Source organism: Tyto alba, unplaced genomic scaffold (genome assembly GCF_018691265.1).
Source record: "Tyto alba isolate M040663 unplaced genomic scaffold, T.alba_DEE_v4.0 Super-Scaffold_42, whole genome shotgun sequence".
In the NCBI taxonomy this organism is placed as follows: Eukaryota; Metazoa; Chordata; class Aves; order Strigiformes; family Tytonidae; genus Tyto; species Tyto alba.
In genome coordinates, this window is record NW_024881318.1 from 2,898,920 (window position 1) to 2,920,063 (window position 21,144).

The window sequence follows — 21,144 nt, forward strand, 5'->3', positions numbered from 1 at the left end:
CTGCTGAGTGTTACACCCTAACTCTGAAGCACAACGGTTTTTTTCTGTACTGTGTATTTTAGTTTGTAACACCTTCACGAGAGAAATGCTTTGCTGCTTTGTCCCACTGCCCCCCCCGCCCCAACACACCTGGTATCAGTGCAGCTCAGCCAAGGCAAAGCACCCCTCTTCCTCTGACCTTTACGGAGCCGGCGAGCGAGGACTAAGAGAGCAGAGCAGCCCCTCCCAAAGAGCGCCGGAAGGACGGCAATCCAGAAGCAAAGAGCATTCTGCAGACATCCGGCAGAGAGAGGGGATGAAGGGAAGGGTCCCACCAGCGAGCCCAGAACATATTCTATGCTGTACTCAGGACTGCTCCCCACCTCCCTCACGGAAACACCACCTCGCAGGCCACACACGGCAAGGGATTGGCCAGCTCTAGCCATATCATCAACTCGCAGGCGCAGGGAAGAGAGGAAGACAACACAACAGAAGTTTACGAAGAAGGTGTTTAAGAGCTCTCCTAAAGGCAGCCAGGACTGCTGCCCAAGACTACACATAGTCTTGTATACTGCAGTTACAGTTTCCAACTCCTCCACTGCTAGCTCATTTCCGTAACACTCTAACACAGGCAACACAACAGCCTAGTCTTGCTTTTGCCTGAAAAACTACTACAAGCTAATACTAATGACTTAGTACAAATGTGCACCTTCTGCAGAGCATGTTGTCAAATATGCTGTACAGATGCAGCAGCTTTTAGCAGAGAAACACATCAGCATTATCAAAGAAAAAAGGGCACTGCAGTTTCAGGTGTAGTTAAAGAAAAACATTCAAGCATTTTATCTGTTCTAAGAATAAACAATAACATTTTAACCAAAGTCAAAGGATATGCTGCTGGGTGTTTTTAATTTACTTTTCCCATTCTACATACATGCTATTTACCATGAAGTTTGTTTTGCTATCACATACAGTGAGCCAGCAGAGGTAAGTATCAGATGTTTGCGTACTTGATACATCACAAAACTGACCTACTTCAGAAGGTTGCATGTTCTTACCATATACTCCTTTGTCCAGGAGAAGTAAAAATTCATCCACTGCATTTCGCATCTCGGACTCAGTAAGATCCAGCAAAGAAACAACTTTGAAATCCAGCTGTCTCAGCAAGTTGGTCAATTCATAGACATCTACCATCGGAGCCTTGAGTTGGGGGTGATTCCAGTAGCTCATATTTCCTATTAACAGAGCCACCTTGTCTGTTGCTGCAAAGACAAAAGAAAAAAAACCACATTTATATATTCCACTGGTTCAATAACTCTAAATTTAATTTCTTCCAAAGTGAAAATAATGTCCAATCTCACTTCAGGCACAATATTTTATATGATTTTAAAAGTCATCCTACACTAGGAACACAGCTCCACTGTCTTCTCACCCAAAAAACCATTTCAGCATGGTCTGACAGTCAGCGTATCTGAATTGTGATGCACCTCAGACTGCATCATCTGTCAAGAAGTGAGTCACTAAGGCCATTTCCCACTTCTTTCATTTTTTGGAAAACACAGGCTATTACTAAATTCCCCCATGAAAGAAGAAATTTAATAAACGTGAAAATTGTTATGGCAAGTTGCCAAAGCTATGGCCGGTATACTTTCCCAAAAACCTCAAACCTTCTTATGCTTCTCAGAAAACAAACAAAACCCCACCACACACAGAAGACCACTTTCACATCTCCACGTCCCATCTCTCTAAAACATGGTACATTTAGGTGGAAACTTTTACAAGTCAGAAGTAAAAAGTCTTTTTTCTGTTTGTTACGGTTTCTTTTTACTGTTGATCTGGTTAAAACAATTATACAAAGATATGAGAAATTTACAAACTTTGGAGGAAAGTCTACTGATATCCTCATAGTTTGAGATACATTCATTTTGATTTTAATAAAGTCCAAAGTAATTCTGTCGTAAGTAAACAAAGCAGCAATGAAAGGGGAAAAAAGTCACATTAACAGAAATGCTTTAGAGACCACTAGCCTGATTTTTATCCAAAGATTGCACATTAAGTTACAGAAAGACACTTATTCAAAGCAAGGCATTTCCTCGCTGGTTTGCTACTTCTCCTCTCCAATAGGAATTACTGTCCCACAGCTTTGCTGGCAAATGAGATCATGTCCCAAACCGGATTCAGAGTCAGTAACCCTGCACAGCTAGATACAGAAGAGATCTCTGTCCATAGCCTCAATGTCTATCTAACATTTCACCTCTTTCAAACAAGATGTTTTCAACATTTTTGCAGCTGGAAAACCTCCAAGGTCTTGACCAGTATAAACTATTTTAAACAGCAGAGATTGAGTGACAGCAGCATACTGTCATTGAAAAACACTTTTAAAAGTACAAGCTTTCTAATTAATTTAGAAAAGCTGAACCAGGACCGGGGAGCACTTACATTCCCTCTCACACTGATGAGCCTGAGAGAATTTTCAGAGAGGCCAGCAGCCTTTCCACCCAGTTTAGCATTGACAAGACAACATGCCTGACCACAGCCAAGTCTACCATGCAAATTTAAGAATGTGATTAAAAAACCCCAGCAACTATTCTTCATAACACACATATGCTAACCATCTATCTTTATGAGCATCAGCTCAGGATCAAAGCATCCACACACTGTGCACTGGAAGAGCTGAGCTTGCAGGAACAGCACACCCTTAGCAGACAGACTACCAATCTTTTTTATCACATCATTGCAATACCACTATCTCCAACTGTCAAAGTATTCAAAGTAATGGAGTAACACACTGGCTGAGGTTGGGGCCAGAGGAATTTGAAACTGAAACAGATGAGAAGTTGTAGACGCTCCACCGAGTCACTAATAATACTGATGCCCTCACCACAGTTTACTGACATGGCATGCAAGCTTTATAAAGGACTATTACAAAGGACTGCAGCTATTTACATGCACTACAGTTACTTCACCAGCAGTGGCACAAGAAGCAATATTCAGAAGCGGCAAAATCTATTTGCTAGATATGAAACATATACGTTCGTTACAGCTACAGAACTACTTACCAATAGGTCTGTGATTTGATTGTTCTTGTAGGTCTGCTTCAAACAGATTGAAAGAGCAGATTGTCAGTAACTACAATGATAGTTGCCAATGTCAGAAAATGAACTGCACGTTCCATACATCCATAGTCTACTGGTACTGCTTTGCCCAACACGTTACTAGTTTAAGACCAAAAAAAGGGCTCTTTTATTTTGTTTTGGTGGGAGTTTGGGGTGTTGTGTTGTTTTTTACATGATTCTCTTCACCCTCTTCCAGCAAACATAGCCTAATAGGACATGAATAGCTAGTTCTATAAATTAAGAAATAATAGATGATTACAGTATAATTCTGAATCTCACAAACTGCATACCAGCATTTTCAGTAACATCTGAAACAGTTCATCCTCTCCAAATGAAATGCAGACATGCAATTCAGGGAATGCTCAGCAGGAATTACCATCTGCATGTGAAAATGGTTTTATTTGTACTTCATGGAGGGATGGTATTGCCGGTGCTGTGCCAAGAGGAACAGGTAAGCAATACGCCAGAGTGGTACCCTCCAAAGAATATGTTACATACCATGACAGGACTACTTCGGTGACTAAAACGAAGTCTTGGCAAAAGTAAACACATCTTTGGTGTCTAACCCAGGAAATTATATGACCTTTGTGATCTGAGATCAGGGATAATCTGAGCACTACTCCATATCTATGTTTCTATAATAAACATCAAACAGGCTTCGAATCTCATTAGCTCACTCCAACATGAATTTAAGAAATATATCAATTCAACATATCATGGGTGACAGCCAGACACCTTACATCTTTTTCACCTTAATTATCTAAAAAGCAGCAACATACTAAAATTTAGAGTCCAAAGAAGTCACAGAGAAGAAAGCAGAAGATAATTCCTTCTGTATTTGTGTAAGTATACATAGAATATAAAAGACCAGCTTTGTGGGATCTTACAAAGGTAACAGCAACCCTATGATTCACTATATTCTTCAAGTTAATTTATCAGAACCAGAAAGTTGTGCTGCTCCTAACATGGTGTCTACCCCTATTAAATCCCCGGTTATAAACACAACCAAATAATGTAAACTATATGGTGCAATCCTGCTGGACTTCACTAATTTGTAACACAAGACGAAGATGCGAAATTAAAGTTTTTCAGAACTCTGCACTTACCTGGTTTTTGAAGATCACTTAGATCTTCTGTGAAGAAATACATCAATAAAATCACAGTTTAAAAGAAGAAGCAAAAAATACATTTTTTATTAATAAAAATATAATTAAATGTCGTAACATTATTAATAGAAGCTGAATGTTAGAAAACAAACTAAACGTTCTACTTTTAGCTTTGCATTTCTCTAGATCTAACCATTTGTATGTTTATTCCACATGCAGAGAAGAGAAAATCCTACATCAATATACTAATCCATGCTAGACACAGCATTATCATACGGTAGATCTCAAAACACAAACATATACTGTGCCTCAATCCCACAAGCATGCAAGCAGTCTGAATGAATAAGGAACAAGATATCAGGATCACCCATTTGAAAAATAGATGTTTGAAGAACTGCTGAAAAAGCAACATCCTGAACAAGAAATCTTATTTCGTAAAGTCATGTATATTCAGACTTCAGATACAATTTTCAAATATTCTAAGCTAAGACAGGTTTCACTTATTTATTCCGAAAACACTGGAAACTATGGAAAAGAAAAATAATTATCTGAAGCACCAGAGGTCTTGGAGAGCAGGCCTGCTCCAGGCAGCAGAGGCTGAGGCAGAAGTCACAAAAGCAGGCTCATCTATCCAGGGGGGAGACTGTAGTGACCTGAGGCGATACTACTGGGGGTGGTAACGTGGCCTAGCAGCAGCCTGATGTTGCATCCAAGCAAACTGTAGTTTGGGTGTAGACCCCCACAGATAATACAGTGGTTACCCTCTGCTCCAAAGGGTAGTTGCATTACAGGTAAGGAGGAGGCTCTTGCCCAGCACTCCAGCAGGTAACGCAGATGCCCCCAACCCAGAAAAGACAGGAGCACTCACAGAGACGATCACTCTCAGAAGCAATGCCATGGAAGTGGCTGACAGCAAAACATGTGTCACTTGTATGCTCCAGTAACAGCACACAACCCCCTCACAATGCTAAACCTTTAACAAAAGGGCTAACGGGGAATGTCAGCTCTGCTTAAACTTTGAACATGAAATGCTGCAGAGCAGTTTAATTCCAAGGAAATTCTACAATTCTATGAAAATAAAAAAAAACAAAACAAAACACTGTACAGAGCCATTTATTGTACTTTGCAAATGCACTTGGTTTTTTTCATTGTTGGCAGGTAATCTGGGGTGGGGCACTGCTTACATCTTTATATATGATCCCCCATGATGTAAATATTACAGATTTTGAGATGCTCAATAATCAAGGGATGGTATCAGCATTAAAGGTCACAATATACTTCTTCCTCCCCATTGCATCAAGGCAAAGGAGAACAGAAATCATCCTAGTAAGGTTGCTGGAAACGCCTCTTGCAGACACAGAGCCGACAGTGGCACTAGCTCTATCCAGCTCTCTAAGGTCACCCAGGTTCCTACACATCATCAGATTTTCTTGAAAGGATGTTGCCTTTTGAGCCCAGCCAAAGAAATCTCAAGATCTTTACATTTCACTAGAAAACGTAAGCACAGGACACAAAAAGAAGAGAGCAGCTTGGATTTTCTCCCATGTGCTCTAGATGATGGTATCATGGCAAAGAAGAGAGAAGCACATGCAGAACGTTGCATCCCACATCAGTGTTTGAAATTAAACCGAAGCTCTTAAACCACACATGCTTCAGCAACACACTCAAAAATCCATCATCCCCATCATTAATTTTTAAAAATTGATTCACAACTAGAGATTCACTTTACCTTCTGTGCACTCCACTGCCATAGCTTTCCTTCCTTGTGTTTTAAAGGGGTGGGGAAAAATTGGAAGACAATTGCTCTCAGTTATGAGAGTTAGCACACAAAGTGGAAGACAAAGGTCATTTCTAAGCTTCTCTGCAATCTGTCTTATTTTATGGCAGTATAAATCAGCACTGACTAAACCAGAATATTTCTTAGGACAGGAAACAACTTTTCTTTTGAATTATGCAACAGTATTCCCAGATAGATCTGGAAGCTATACAAACAGACCTTCCCCTCTTTTTTTTCACTGCAAATACAGGCACACACAAATATAAACTGTGTTATATTTATTCACAGCAAGCAGAATAAATTATCTCACCTGTCCTGATTGCTGAAGGACCCAGTGAAACACAGTTCCTATCACCAACAAGGGTTAAACTGTTTTTCACTAGTCAAAAACCAAAGAAATAGCTTGCAATCATCTGACAAGCCATGTACGGACTAGCTATGCCAAAAAGTGGTAGCATTTCTAGGCTGGTTACCATAAAAACCCAAAGCATTTTATAACTGACAAAGCTCTAAAATTCCATTTCCTGCAAGCAAGCACAGCTACTTTAGCAAACTGATAAACTACAGAAGGCATGTGCTTGGCTCAATACTGAAAGCTTCAAAAATAAATTCTAATGATAGAGAAAAAAATGATAAATCAGCTGACTTGTATCAAACAGAACTCCTTACCTATAACAACTTCTATCTTCTTGCTGTCTTGATCTTCCCGGTCATTGAAAACGTGACACCAATACGTTCCTTGATGTTCCACACCCACATAAGTTACCTATGCAAGCATCATCACAGTCACCCCACCAGACACCAAAAGAATACCTGGATCGGTTTCATTTAAGCCCACATGCAAGAAAGAATAAAAACTAAAAGCAAAGCCTAAACAAATCCAAAAAAGCTGCTGATACCCTCGTTCTCCAGTAAGCTGGACATCACGTGTTCTAGAAATGCTTTCAAGAATTGAGGAAAGAATGCAAATCCACTGCACGGGCTTAAGATGCATTAAGCACTGAATGCATCAGTTTGTACAAATCAGAGTGCTCTGCAGTGCAAGAGAGAGAAATTTTCACTTTTACTGATACTTAATCTTTGTGATGTCAATGTGTCACACCAATCCAAAATATACCATAGCCTTAAAGGCCATGACTAGCACCTGAAATACGTTCAGGATTAAAATTAGGCGCCGAGACAAGTGAGTAATAGAACAGGAGAGCAACTTACAGCAAGCACTTCTGTAAGAGGTTATCAAGGCTATGAAGAAGTTATTTTCTTCAAGGAAGCTTTATGTGGTAAGTTAAAGGTGGTTGCACTTTAGTCCCCCAAGGCTGGTACTCTGTAATAACTTACCATGTAGACATTTTTGCTCCCATTTGCCACGGGAAATCCATTCCTGAACCACTGATAATGAGGAATTGGGTTTCCAACAGCTCCACATTCTAGTACCAAAGCATCCCCCACTGTCAGGTTTTGTGGTTGAGGCTGAATACAAATGCGCAACTTGTTTTCAGACAAACCAGTTAAGCTCCCTTAAAAAAAAAAAGAAAAAAGAGAGAGAAAAAAGAAAAGGGTGAGACAATCGAACTGCATATAGATGACTAAGAATTGACAACTTATGGCCACATCTTCCTGTAACTACAACAGACTGTTTTAATAGCAATGAAATTAACTTACTTGTCCTTTAAGAGTATGATAAAACTGAGCAGCAGCAGCTTTCCAGTTGAAAAGTAAAAAAGAATGCACATTAAAAATACCCCAGAAGTTAAAAAAAAAAAAGTCAAAGCCCTTTTGCATCATTTATTCCTACCCGTAGGATTACAAAGGCTCCACAGACACGAGCAAGTACAAAGAAGAGTGGCTATTGAAGGATGGACTAAGGATCCAACTTGTGTGCAAGTGTGTACACAGGAATAAGAATTTGAAACTTAAAATCTTTTTTTTAGCATATCCCTATTCTTCTCATTCTAAACTGAGCATCAAACCTTAAAGTAAATATACTAAAAAAGCCTAAAGCTAAAAATGCTTAACAAACATTAGCCACTGACATGTCCCCATATAGAAATATCTTTGGGAAAGCAATTTATTCAGAAAACCCTAAATGCATTAAAGACTTGTCCAGCTGATGTAATGTAAGTTTCTACATAGGATAAAATCGATTGAAACAAAGTATTGAAATTAATTTTTTAAAACATCTTCTACACACACACGAGCACTCCACTGGAAAGGTTTCTGTTCTGTGAATACTGAACAGTTTGATTAACTGACACATACTACAGCAAGCCCAGACCAACTTGTAAAGGTCACACCAGTGATCTTTTATTTCAGCTGCAAGGTCACTCATACATATGCTACATGCCCTTAGACTACGTATGTAGACACGTGTTTTGTCATCAGAGCTATTCATGATTGACAATTAGAGGGTAATGACATTTTCCTTTGCATAGTAAAATAAAGGGAGATAATGATACAGGTACCTCTGTTCTACTAGTGTCTGAGCTTCTTGGCACATTATAAACTTGTATTTCAGAGGTTTTACAAACAGATGTTTTGTACTTATGATCAAAGTTGACTAGCGTTTTTAAAAGAAAGCTGTATTTCCTAATGTAGACTTGATACTGGTAAAAAGACTGACAGATGCCTGAGCAAATACTCTGTTCTATGACCACTGCTGTATGGCACTTCAAATAGAGATCCTGGCTTACCACCTTCTCTATCAACTTCTATAATGGTGGTGCTTGTATGGAAACAAAAAAACCCCAAAGAACTTTGTTTTCTGTGACTTTTATGATAGAAAAGCTTTTTATACATCAAAATAAAATTTACTCCCTTTCACTCAACTGTTTACAGAACCTTCTTTCTCCTTCCCTCCCTCCCTCTCAATGTCTCAGTTTGATATCAGGCTCTTAAAACAAAATGCAAAGAATTATTTTCCCTTTATCACAGAAAGACAGAATTAAGGTAAGATGGAAAGGAACTGTTGTAGTCAAATTAAACAGGATTAAGGAACACCAAAGTTACAGACAGTGAAAGAGAACACGAGATTGAAAGATAACATGGTTTCTGTCTCCAGTGGGACCCCTTGCCTGCCATCTCATTTACAGGTCCTTGTTGGTACAGCCTGCTGTACTACTCACAGATTACACAAACAAGCCTGCACCAGCATCTTCCAAATTTGTGTCTGGCTGCCTAACTGATCACAAGCTCACAAGGCAGCTAGGAAAGACAGCTTTTACAGACTGGAGAATGGTCAAACTCTCATCAAACAGAAAGCAATGATAAAAGAGGGGGAAGAAAGTACCTGAAAAAAAGAAAGCAACCAAGGGAGCAGGAAAAGAGAGGAAAAAAAAAGCAGCTGAAATAGAAGATTTCATACCTAGTCAACATTTGCAGAAGCGGAACTACCAGCATCATCTAGTTCAACTGCAACACCAGTAATTCCAGGGCAAATGTTACAGGAGGCGGGGAGCGTTCATTCAGCACAAGCACTACATACCCCTTTCTAGGGTTCTTTGTAAGGGCCCTAAGAGGGAAAGTTACAGGATAGAGCAACCCATCCTGCCCCTCATCCTTTTATGCATCACCAAGACACAAACACGCTAAAATTCACTTCCACTATAGTCCCTGGTTGGCCAAGAGTCATGGAACATAAAGCAAGGCACTAGTCTGTGGATATCTGCTGCCCTTTAGCCACAAGCGTGAAACACTATACTGCTTTTTTTCTCAGATTTTTTTTTTTACTCATTATGAGGTTATTCATCTCAGCTTCCGGATGCAATCAGCAAGATCTGAAACTGCAGGTTTCTAACTGAATAGAACCTGAAGAAGGAGCAAAGGAAAAGCAGAAGAAATCATTGCTTAGATAAAGGACCGAGAATATGATTGAGATTAAGATGTAAAAAGGTCACCTCAAATGACATTGCAATAGCTTTTGATCTTTTACTGGAAGATTGGTTCTATCTCTTTTCCTGCCATGAATAATTTCTGTATGTGGGATGCAAGTGGAAAACACCTTTGACTCGTGACATAAGACAAAAATAAGTACTCTTCACAGTCTGAAGACAGTGCAGTTGATTTCTGTCTCAATCACCTTTGGGACAATAACAAGCAAGTCCAGGATATTTAATTAGAAAGTTTATAAAGGATATACTTAGTGCATGAGTCAATGCCTACTTAATGCAACTGACTATTTTGTAAAAAAACAAAACAAATCAAACAAAAATAAACAAAAAAAAAAACCTACACACACCAGAAAACAAAAAGCAACATCAGGAAACTGGAAATAAATGCGCAGTATTAATATACTAGATCCAAAAAGGAAATTTCTAAGATTTCCTTTACATACTACTAACAAATTCCAGTACTAGCTGGATACTGCAAACAGCTATTTAATCTTATTTGCTTTCTGCTATTATTACACTCTCCTTGCATTTATTCCACGTCCATACTTTCATCATATATGCTGCAGCTGGAGATCAATTCATCACTGAAGAAGAGGTACCTTCAAGCCAGTGCCATAAATTCATATGGATTTACACTGGTAAATTGAATTACTATGGCTTTTTTAATGCAGGTAACACATATTTGATGACTGTTAGCTGACCATTTATAAAATCCATGAAAATGTAATTCACACCAAAAAGACTCAGTTTAACTCATCTGTTTCTTCCTCTCATAGGTTTATTTCTTTAAATTGTTGGCATGTCTTCATTATTATCTGGGTTGCTTATATGAATTTTGAAAGATTGTATTAGAAAATATATATTCTCCAACAGACTTATGTGCAGAGCCCTAGCCTCCCTCTCTTTTCCCCAGGTGTTCTGGCAAAGAAAGAATGTTCTGGGCTTTGACCAATCTACCTTTCCTGACTGGTACACATCTGAGATTGTGATAGACTATCATGATCTGAAAAGGTGACCGGAAGGGAGATTTATCACTTTGCTAAGTGCCAAACCTTACTCCAGACCTCAGTCCTGTCTCCTCAGAGTGCTGTTAACCCTTCTTCTATTCCACAGTATCTAGGTTTTTATAAAGTGTCCAGGCCTCCAGCATGCATGTGCTCTCCTGTAGTTTACTGTTTTGACCTTCTAGGTAAGGTAAGACTTCTTTCTAGGAAAGGCAGAGAACCCCATTAGATTCTCCTTTACCCAAATACCTTTCTTTTCAGACTAGCAGCACACAGATGAAGGGGAAACAAACAGCCCTGACTACGAAGCCAGAGTCCATGGGGCAGACATTCAGAAAAGACAATGTGTCCAGTCACTAGCAAGTTACAACAAGAGGTAAACAGATAAATAAGAAGAGTGTTAAATAACTGCTTTTCTGGTCCAAGAATCCTCTAAGAATTAAAAGATCAGAGACTGTATGTTTGCCATCTACATCATCTTATCCTCCACTGTGGAACTCAATTTCTCTCCTCCTTTTGTGACTGGCACAAGAGCCCAGTAATTGGATACTGCATTTTTAATCAGACCTCTTTCACATCTGTGCAAGACAGCAGTGGGGATTCAAGTTCCTCTAACAAGTGGGAAGACAGACTTTCAGAAGACAGTGTTTTTGCCACTCACCATGAGATGTATCCTGGAGATCACAAACTTCAAGTCGTGCCCACCGACTGAACACAAAGGAAGATTCACTGTTCACTCGACAGATGTAAAAGCCAGAATCATTCACACTCACTGGATTCAAAAGCAGCTCTGGAGAATTACCATGGGGAACCTGAATTACAGGTGAACCAAGAAATATTTCAATTTAGATTGACTTAATCCAAACCAGGACCAAACATTAGAGTATTTATTTCAATGTCCATAACACCAGCCTCAACTCCTTTCCTTACTTGAAACTTTTGGATGAGAAAGTCTTGTTCTGCATATTTAGTAGCACAGAAACAGGCTTTCTTCCAAGAATAATTTATATGCCTCTATCTAAGACAATTCTAAGTCAGCTGAAAAGCTCTTCTTGAAATTAAAACTTTTTATCTTTCTCCACAAATAACTCTGAATAATTTCTTAAGCACTACTCCAACCAGCTTATGTGTTACATTCAGCTCTAGTCTTATGATATATTCAACTGTGGCCAGGAAACTGTAACATTCTTTCACAGAGAAATAATTTTTTACTACATCTATCTTTTAACTGTAATGAGCAGGAAATGACTGTAATCATATTTTTTAAGCCATGTTTTGGATGAGCTAAACTTTTTAAAATGTGTAGGAAATGAGTTAAAAATTTAACAGCAATTTAAAATACCGTGAACTTACTGCATTTCTAAAAACAGTACCTACATTAAAATAACATTAAGAAAAAAATGCATTAATCTTGTGGAAAGATAACCAGGACCAGAAGTACAGGCAGAAGTGCTGCCATTCAAATTCCAGATACCAGCTCACATGCATTCCAGTATTTTCCTGAACAATCTGTGACACCACTAAGTTCAGGCCTTCAACTCTTCATTCTCAGGAAACCAGTTTCCATCTGTCCCAGACCAACAGAGCTTGGCATTTGTTCCGGTGTGGCAGTTCCTCAGTGGCCCACGTTAAACTTCTTGGTAGGCTGAGAGACAACTAAACTTTCAGTTTCCTTATGGTCACACCCCAAGATTACCCTCCAAGGGTTAAGTGGTCTGAATATAAGGAACCACCTTATTGTTTTTGGACACTGATAGGGTCATTATGCAGCGTTTCTTCTCTCATTGTGAATAAGAGTAACAGTCTTCAAAAAAAAAAGTATCATCCAAAATCATTACTATTATTTTCACCATTTAAAAAACCTATGTTCTGTATCAACTAGTACCTCTTTTTCCTGCTTGAACCACTGGTAATGCACAAATGGGTGTCCTGTTGCCCAACAACACAGCTTGACGACCTGACCAGAGCACACTGCTTGAGAGTCTGGCTGTACAACAATCTTTATACCTTTAAAACAGAATTTACACATAGGAAAGTTATTATTAAGAAATACAATTCCACAATTGAAATTTGCATTTAATGCAAATTAGTTTTGCATTTAAATTGTCTTTTGAGCAAAGAAAGTTTCTGTCATTACAGATACTTGAAAATAATTTGTTTCTACCATGTATACATCCCATTCCAATTAATTATATGACTTTAAGACATTCAAAATTGTCTTCCATTACACAAAATCCATGCTCAAATTGATCAGTACTCTACAGAGTTACCAAAGATTTAAAACGGATCATTCAGACATTTTAATTTTAGGGTACTTCAATCCCTCTTGCTCTCTACTCACTAAAGCAAGTAATATTTCCAATGGCACCACATCCATTTTGGGAAAGGTATTGCCAGTTTTAAGGGTTTCCTCACCCACAGCAATTTGAATTGTTAATCTTCAGATTAAGATTAGTCACAGCCTGAGGGATGGATCAAAACAGTAAGGGTCAGTTTAACTACAACAGAGTGTGTTTTTATACTGTTTCTCAGGCAACGTTATTAGATGAAACACTGGTTTCAGTTTTATGCCTTTGACCCCTGTAGAACACAGGGCTGGGATTTTTTTTGCCAATACGCAAGGTAAAATTTTCCACTTCAAATTTTAACTGCCAGAAAATACCATGAGAGAAATTCTGACACCAGTCTGATATGATCCAGCTATTTTCTTAACCTAGACCATTCCAAAGATCTTGTTACAGCATGACCACAAAAACAGATCCACTAGAATAACCAAGGTCATCAGAAGAAGGAGGGGGGGGACGGGACAGGGGGAGGTTGGGGAAGCCAACTGCAGAACAGAGTTTAACCTCACATTGCTGTCAAAAAACACATGGACCTATGACCAAGATGTTCAGCAACACTGAGCTGATAAGCCATCAAAAAAATCATTAGTTTAAAGCATTATTTGCTATGGATAATAAAACACATTTAACAACCCCAGTGGGACCACAAGCAATACTACACATTAATGACTAGTTGCTACAATACTAGTGCTGTGGGTTAACCCCAGTGGGCAGAGAAGCACCACACAGTTCCCCACCACCAGTGGGATGGGGGAAGAGGGAAAGGAAAATGAAACAACGAAAACTTGGAGGTCAAAATGAAACAAACAAACAAAAAATATTAACAACTGTTTAATAAGTGAAGGATGAGTGGAAGAATAGGGAAGAAAACAAAACAAGTGGCACAAAGTCACTCACCACTTCCCGTGGGCAGACCAATGCCCAGCCAGTTCCTAAGCAAAAGATGACTAGGCCCTCCAAAACTCCCTCTTTTCCCGTTTATTGCTGTTCTATGGTATGGAATATCCCTTTGGTTAGTGAGTCTGCCCGACTGTGTCCCCTCCCAGACTATTGCACACCCCCCAAGGTATTCACCGGGGGAGGGCAGAGCGAGAAACAGAGAAGCCTTTGGTACTGTGCAAACACTGTTCAGCAAAAGCGAGAATGTTGGTTTTTTATCAGGACTGACTTGGTCAAAAACTAAAGCACAGCACCATATGAGCTGCTATGAAGACAATTAATTCTGTCCTAGCTGGGCCCAGTAGCATTAGTTACAGAAAAAGCTCGGAACCAGTGAACGGTACAGAGGCGTTTCATTACTCTCGGAAATGAACAATCAGATACAAAATAAGTATACATACTAAAAATTTAATTTTATGTTAGAGTCAGTCTAATTTCCCTGTTTTGGGAGAAAGTAGTTCATTCTTTATGGTTTAATGAAAATTCATTGCAAAATCTGAAAGTGTAGTCTGGTACAGAAGCAGTATTCTGGATTGCTGGGGAAATAATCTTACAGAGTATCATAGAGGAAACAAGAAGCTGTGTAAAAAAATAGCTGCAAAGAGATCGCAAACATCCCGACCTAATAGTCAAGATTATCATTTGCTTCAAGTCGTCTTATTGCACTCTGCCATGAGTTTTCTTTTTGTCTCATGTTTACCAGTTTAGATGCACATGTCTGTTAGTTTTTCCTAACAGACAATGTTTGAGGAAAGAAACCATAACAATTTGATCAATAGACTGAAACCTCAGCAGAAATCCATGTGGTCAACAGATTGAAACAGAGATTATACAACATTTGGAAGTCACATAATCTTTGTCTAGTAGAGAAGTGGGCCATACTCTTCCACAAACAATCTTATTCTGAAACAGTTGATCACACAGGCAGTTACTCTGAAGTAGCTACAGGACTTGAAAATTCCCTTTGTTTCTCTAAAATAACTTCCCTCTATACCCTAGCCCTGAAGATTGCTACCTCAGTTCCTCATTTAACACTTCCTTCGCTGTTTTTCTTAGTTAAAGGGAGTATATTACGTACATTTTTCAAGCACCACAATCATCTAACATTGACCAGCACAAACAGGAATTGCTTCAGTTTAAAGGACAGAAAAATTAGGATTTGCTCTTTCCAAAGACATCCACTTTTTTTTTTTTTTTTTTTAAATCTCTCCTGATACACATCACTAACATCTTTTAAGAAAGTAGTTAAGAAAAATAAATTATCTGAAATACTAGTATTTTGCACTCCTTGAACACATTACAGTTGAGTTCTAAGAAATCCGATTCATAATTTTTTCACAGTTTCATTTATTCATTCAGCACTATACAGCTACTTCCTGCAACCATGATAGAATTTAATGGTTCAAAAAGAAAACCTGGCTCATTTTTCTAAATGATTACAAGGATACACAAATACCTCCTAGATTTTCCTTAGAAAATGCAAAGCTTGAGTTTTACCACTGAGGATGGCAAACTCACATTTATAGTTACCAGACTTTGAAACATGCAGTGCACATTAAGTACTCATGATCTTAACTATAATCCAACCATTACATTCTTAGCTTACACACCGGTAAACATTTTCAGTCATTTATGGAAACTCAGCCTCAATTACATTCAGATTGAAGTGCCTAAACTGCTGCAGTAAGAAACATGCCTGCAGAGGAAAAACACCTCTTTGTTCTTATTTAAATTACCACAATTCAGTGAGGTTGCACAAGGACTTGACTGTAATACCACAAATTACATATTAAGCCTTTTTTCCTTCTTAGCCTGGGAGACAGCTCTTTGCATTTCATTCATTTCCAGCAAGTTCACAACATGACAAGATAAGAAAAGGGAAGAAAAGGGACAGAGAGGTGGCCCAAGGAGCAAGATGCCCAGGCTTTCTCACTACCAAAAAGGAGAAGTTTTAAAGTTATTATTACTACTATTTGGGTCTTTACAGAAAGATATTCTGTGGAGTTAAAGCACTGTGACAGGCAAGACTCTAAGCTCGGACAAGCAAACAAGGTCTGGAACTTGATTCTGGGAGTATGTGATTCTCTGAGCGATCCTTTGTACTGCTGCAAACAAAGTGATGTCCCAGCTTGTAACAATACATCTCTGCCATAAAGGTACTGAAGTAGTATCACTGCCAAAACAGACCCACTAAGCATCAAAACTGTATGCTCATTAACCAGTATACTCATAGGCTCACAAAGGTTTGTGTCTTTTTAACTGCATCAACTAAGCCGGTAAAAAACAGTCTAACAAACCAGTATGACAGCTATAGAGGTCTTACGTTAAGCAATCCCATTCCTAAAGGACCTTGTGCAACACTTAAGCTCTTTTTGGTGTGTTAGAACAAACGGGCAGTTACAAATTTGTACTTTGACTTCAAGCATCAACCACCCCCGAACATTTAAATAAACTCACCTCAAACATCAAGGCCTACCACTTCTTTTTAAATAGTTTAAAATTGTTGACCTAAACTTTCTTCAAATACCCTTTGCTTTGGTTTCTCTCGGTTCCAGTTTCTCAGTCTCTACAAAGCTACCCCATCTTCCCTAGAAGAAACTGAATCCATTCTACCACAAATCATACTGTTCTGCAAGAGATTAATTCGTAACAAGACCATCTCTGCAGTTCCTGGGGGTCTTGACAAAAGTCCTCTTACTGGCTTGTTCCCCTCAATACAAGGCTATCTTAGCTATCTATCCAGTCCCCTAATTGATACCGCTACCTCATAGTTCTGCTATGTAGAAGTGCCTGTCTTACCCAGGATTTAGTCTTTATTACAGTCTTCAAAATGTAACTTGACAGACACACAAAAATCCTCAATTCAACAGTGATAATACTTGAGATGATCACAGACCAACCGAGTGCAACATTCTGGCTCAGTGCAGGCACTCTGCAGTACAGATGTGAACCAGGACCATTCTGGCTTTCAGTACTCCCTCAGTAACCACCATACGGAGAACAATAAATGGAACCAGCATCTGTAGTTCAGGACAGCTGAACTGCCTATGCCTATGCCTCTGCCTCAACTCTTGCCCCTGTGACCACAATCCCCTCACACTGATGTAACACCAATTCCCCTCTCCCCATCAAGCATACAGTGGTATACTTCAGCTAGACTAAGCTGTCATGTAACTCAATCACACCTCATTCAACATGCTATGGTCTTTCTAGTACAGTAAGAAGCAGCAACCTTAACTAGATGGAACAGCTGCAAAACATTACTATAATTTACTTGCAAAATTCCCAAATTGTCTTAACAATGGTTCTCAGTCCATGGTTTTATTCACACTGTCCAAAGAATAGGACAGCTATCAGTACGACCAGGAGCTTGCTAGTCTCATTTCCACTTTCCGTTCTGACGAGAGGCTTTTGCAACTTCCTAGTAGGTTGAACTTCACCACATCCTGAAGAAGGAGGACATAAAAAAGGGCCCTGGTTTTGTACTATAGCAAGAAGCACTTGGTCTACATGGTCTTACCTTGTGTTGCTCCATTTCCTAGTCTTTTTGTGAAGAAGCAAGCTGAATGTGTTAGGATATAACTATTATTATTTCCACTAAGTCAGCCTGTTTTTCTGTCCAATTAGCAAGTTGGACTGCACCCAACATGCACCAGAACTGGCACTAATTGGACCCTTCCCCTTCAATTAGGGTAAGCTATGAAATGCAGTTAATGAAACCTGTAGCCCGAACAGATGGCTGGCAACACTTCTTCTCTAACTCAACCATCTCAGTTCTATAAGCACCTCCCAAAGGCACAGTTTGATACAGAACCCAAATCACCAGGGGGAATGACAGCACCTGTCATATCCATGCAGCCAAGTCTATGACACTACTGCATTAAGCCTGCTTATCTACTTGGCTTACTTTTAATCTCCGAATCACATGAATACCAATTACTAGAATTCAAACACTAAAGATGTTTTTACTTACTGTAGAAAACAAATACTTTAGTGTTTCCAGTGTAAAACACAGTTGCAGTGAAAGCACAAACCATAACTGACCTGAATGGCTGAGACACTGGAGAGCCTCTGTATGCTCCAGGGCCTGCAGGAACTCCGCAAGCTCTACCACAGTGCAACCGCGATCTCCCAGTAGTTTCAGGAGACTCCAGCTGGGACTTCCTTCTGGCTCCAGCACTTGGAGGGAACACTGTTCTAAATCCAGAGGGCTACAAAATAATATAAGAAAGACGTGGTATAAACCTTCTTAGTACTTGAGGATCCTCAGAAAGCAACAGAGTTAAAAAAAAATCACTTTTAGACAAACAAAAAGATTTTAAAAAAGAGATGGGAAATTCATAGCTGATTTGGACATATTTACAGTGTTTTCTTCAAGTTTCCGGAGTTCAGAGGCTATACAGTGACACCTCCACAGACAGAAATTGGTATTAGCAAGTTGCATGCTATAAAACAAGAGATGCTTGTACCTAACAATTCCAACCAAATGTATTAAGAAATATAATTTTCACTTTTTAAAGTCTCAGCAGAAAAAAGTACAGAACCTTTCATTTTCATATGCCTAATTCAGAAGCAGTAAAGACTGAGTCAGAATCTAACTTGAAAGTCCAGGAAGACTCTGATTTTCAGAGTAGTCATTAAAACAAGTGACTGTTGCAGCTTAACTGATACACACACCTATTGCCACAGTGCAGTTAACTGCTCCAGTAAGTTCATCTCCAGGTATAAGCATGTGTAGTTTTAAGCTTTGGTGTTAAGTCTTCGTGCACTTTCAATCACAGTAGATTATTATCCATGTTATTTTAAGAAAATTAATACAGCTATGAAAAGGGAATGCAAGTTTATGTATTCCAACTAAAAAGATTAATTAGTGTTTCTTTCATTAAATCACACTGCCATGCAAACCTGGTGGTGAGATATTTTCATTTATCAGGCAGACTTTCAGAGTATTTTACTGGATAATACCGAGAAACAAACTTAGCAATAGGCCCTACAGAGAGGTCACATTGTAATCCTCAGGTTCTTTCTCCCTATATTAATAAATATAGTCATAACAGAGAAAAGGGCACATCTTCATAATGTACATTCAATGCTGCACTTGAAATGCCTAGTTTTTCTGAGATACCACCCTCCAAGCAAAATCTTGAAAAGCCACAGGATGGAAAATGATCAGGAAGTGATATAGAAAATGTGACTTAGGCAGATAGAGTTGAAGAAAATGAATGCATTTACCCTCATGCAGACAAGAGGAGCTAGAGGGAACAGCCAACATTTTCCACTTTCCCCATCTACAGCAAGCAGCTGGCTGCACTTGCGCTGAGGGAAGTCAGGTGAGGTACAGGGGGATGCTTTCCAACTACGAAGGCAGCAAAGCAAAAAACCACACTACTTGCACCCTGTTGCTTCTTCGGGGGAAGCCCTCATGTGGGACTAAGCAAACCTCTCCTAGAGCTGGGCTGCGTGTCCTCGATCCTGTCTGTCCCAGCGCAGGGGCTCTGGTTGAGGGACGTGCCCGGCCTTTGCACGGCCAACGCGGGCTTGGTAACTCTGGGTTCAGGCAGAACCGACAACAAAACTACTGCAGCATCCAGCTGCTGTCCTTCGCCCGAGTACAAACTTACCCGGCAGCTAGTAAGCGAAGGCAAACCCTCACCTCCCTCATCCTCGCTGCTCCGCTGCTGGCTTCAGGACCGATGCCACCCGTCGGCCGCACCCCTCACGATCGCCCGCGCTTTCAGCAAGGGGGGCGGTAGCGCACGGCCTCAGGCAAGGCTCCGGGAGGGACCCCGGGGCCGCCGCGTCCCCTGCCCTCGACCCCGCGGTGGCACCACGGCCTCAGCCCCCGCTCTGCCAAGACGCCCGGCCCCTCCGCCCGGGTCCGCGCCGCCTGAGCGCCGCGGCTTCCCCGTCGGCCCCCCAGCTCCGCCGCGGCCCCGGCCGAGGCCCCTTCCCGCCCCCCGCGCAGCCCAGGGCCTCCCGCAGGCCGCCCTCACCTCAGCCGGACCCTGCCGCGGCTCCCCGCTCGTTGCGCCAGGTCCCGCCAGCCCTTGCCGGGCGCTGCCCGGTCCAGGAGCTCGCTGAGCCTCCGCAGCAGCGGCTCCGCCAGGCGACTGAGGGGCAGCCCCCCCGCCGCGCTCCGCGCTGGCTCCGACATCGCCGCTCTCCCGCCGCCCAGCCGGCTGCGAGCCGCGGCCCGCCCGGGGCGGTGCTCCTGCCCGGAAGGACGCGCGGAGCGCAGCCGCACGGCGGGGCACGGCACGGCACGGCGCGGTGTGCCGGGGCACGGCACGGTGCGGCACGGCACGGCGCGGTGTGCCGGGGCACGGCACGGTGTGGCACGGCACGGCGCGGTGTGCCGGGGCACGGCACGGTGTGGCACGGCGCGGCGCGGTGTGCCGGGGCACGGCACGGTGTGGCACGGTGTGGCACGGCACGGCGCGGTGTGGCACGGCGGGACGCAGCACGGCGCGGCTGCGGTCCCCCGCGCGCGGCGCAGCTTCCCGCGCTTTCCTGAGGGGACCCTCGCGATGTCCGTGCCTGGGAAGCCCGTGGCCCCTCCGCAGGGGAAGGTCTTCCCTCGGCCCAAAAGTGCGCGCTGCGGCGCTGCTGACGGTGCGAGGGAGCCGGTCAGGGTTTGATTTTACCTGTCCTGAAAAGGGAAAGTTGGGGGCCAGATTTGGAGGACAAAGACCTCCTGCCGATGTGGGCATCTGGCGCCGAGAAGGCCAGCCGTGGTCAGAGAGGCGGGAGTGGCCGGGCGGGGGGATAAACCAGGTAAAAATCATACAGCACTGGGGGCAGTGGTCTTTGAGGAGAAACAGCTTTATCTAACCACAGCCAACGCAGCCATAAACTGCTCTGCAACACATACTTACCCCCAGCCCGCTGCCGGTTCCCAGACAAGCAAACGCCCAGTTTAAGGGGTCAGGTGCCTTGTGTGTGTTCTAGCGAGAGAGAGGAGAGCAGGAAGAGTTTCCCAAAGAGATGCTTCCAT

The 21,144-nt window shown here is 41.4% G+C and overlaps 1 protein-coding gene across 4 annotated transcripts in view; it reads right to left on the minus strand.

Annotated features, from left to right (window-relative positions):
• The window catches only part of LOC104366666 (mucosa-associated lymphoid tissue lymphoma translocation protein 1), a 37,105-nt gene extending 16,760 nt beyond the window's left edge, over positions 1-20,345 (minus strand). The window contains exons 1-10 of one of the 4 annotated variants that reach the window (XM_042804865.1): positions 20,144-20,345; positions 18,195-18,361; positions 12,752-12,873; positions 11,528-11,678; positions 7,314-7,492; positions 6,645-6,741; positions 5,928-5,960; positions 4,199-4,225; positions 3,036-3,068; positions 1,035-1,238 (exon numbers count right to left, since the gene is read on the minus strand). In XM_042804865.1, the coding sequence (XP_042660799.1) occupies positions 1,035-1,238; positions 3,036-3,068; positions 4,199-4,225; positions 5,928-5,960; positions 6,645-6,741; positions 7,314-7,492; positions 11,528-11,678; positions 12,752-12,873; positions 18,195-18,361; positions 20,144-20,304 (1,174 nt within the window). In that variant the 5' untranslated portion in view covers positions 20,305-20,345. Of the gene's footprint in view, positions 1-1,034; positions 1,239-3,035; positions 3,072-4,198; positions 4,226-5,927; positions 5,961-6,644; positions 6,742-7,313; positions 7,493-11,527; positions 11,679-12,751; positions 12,874-18,194; positions 18,362-20,143 lie in introns of all 4 variants that reach the window. The other 3 variants (XM_042804864.1, XM_042804867.1, XM_042804866.1) reach the window with 3 other exon arrangements.
• Between the last annotated feature and the right edge of the window lie 799 nt (positions 20,346-21,144).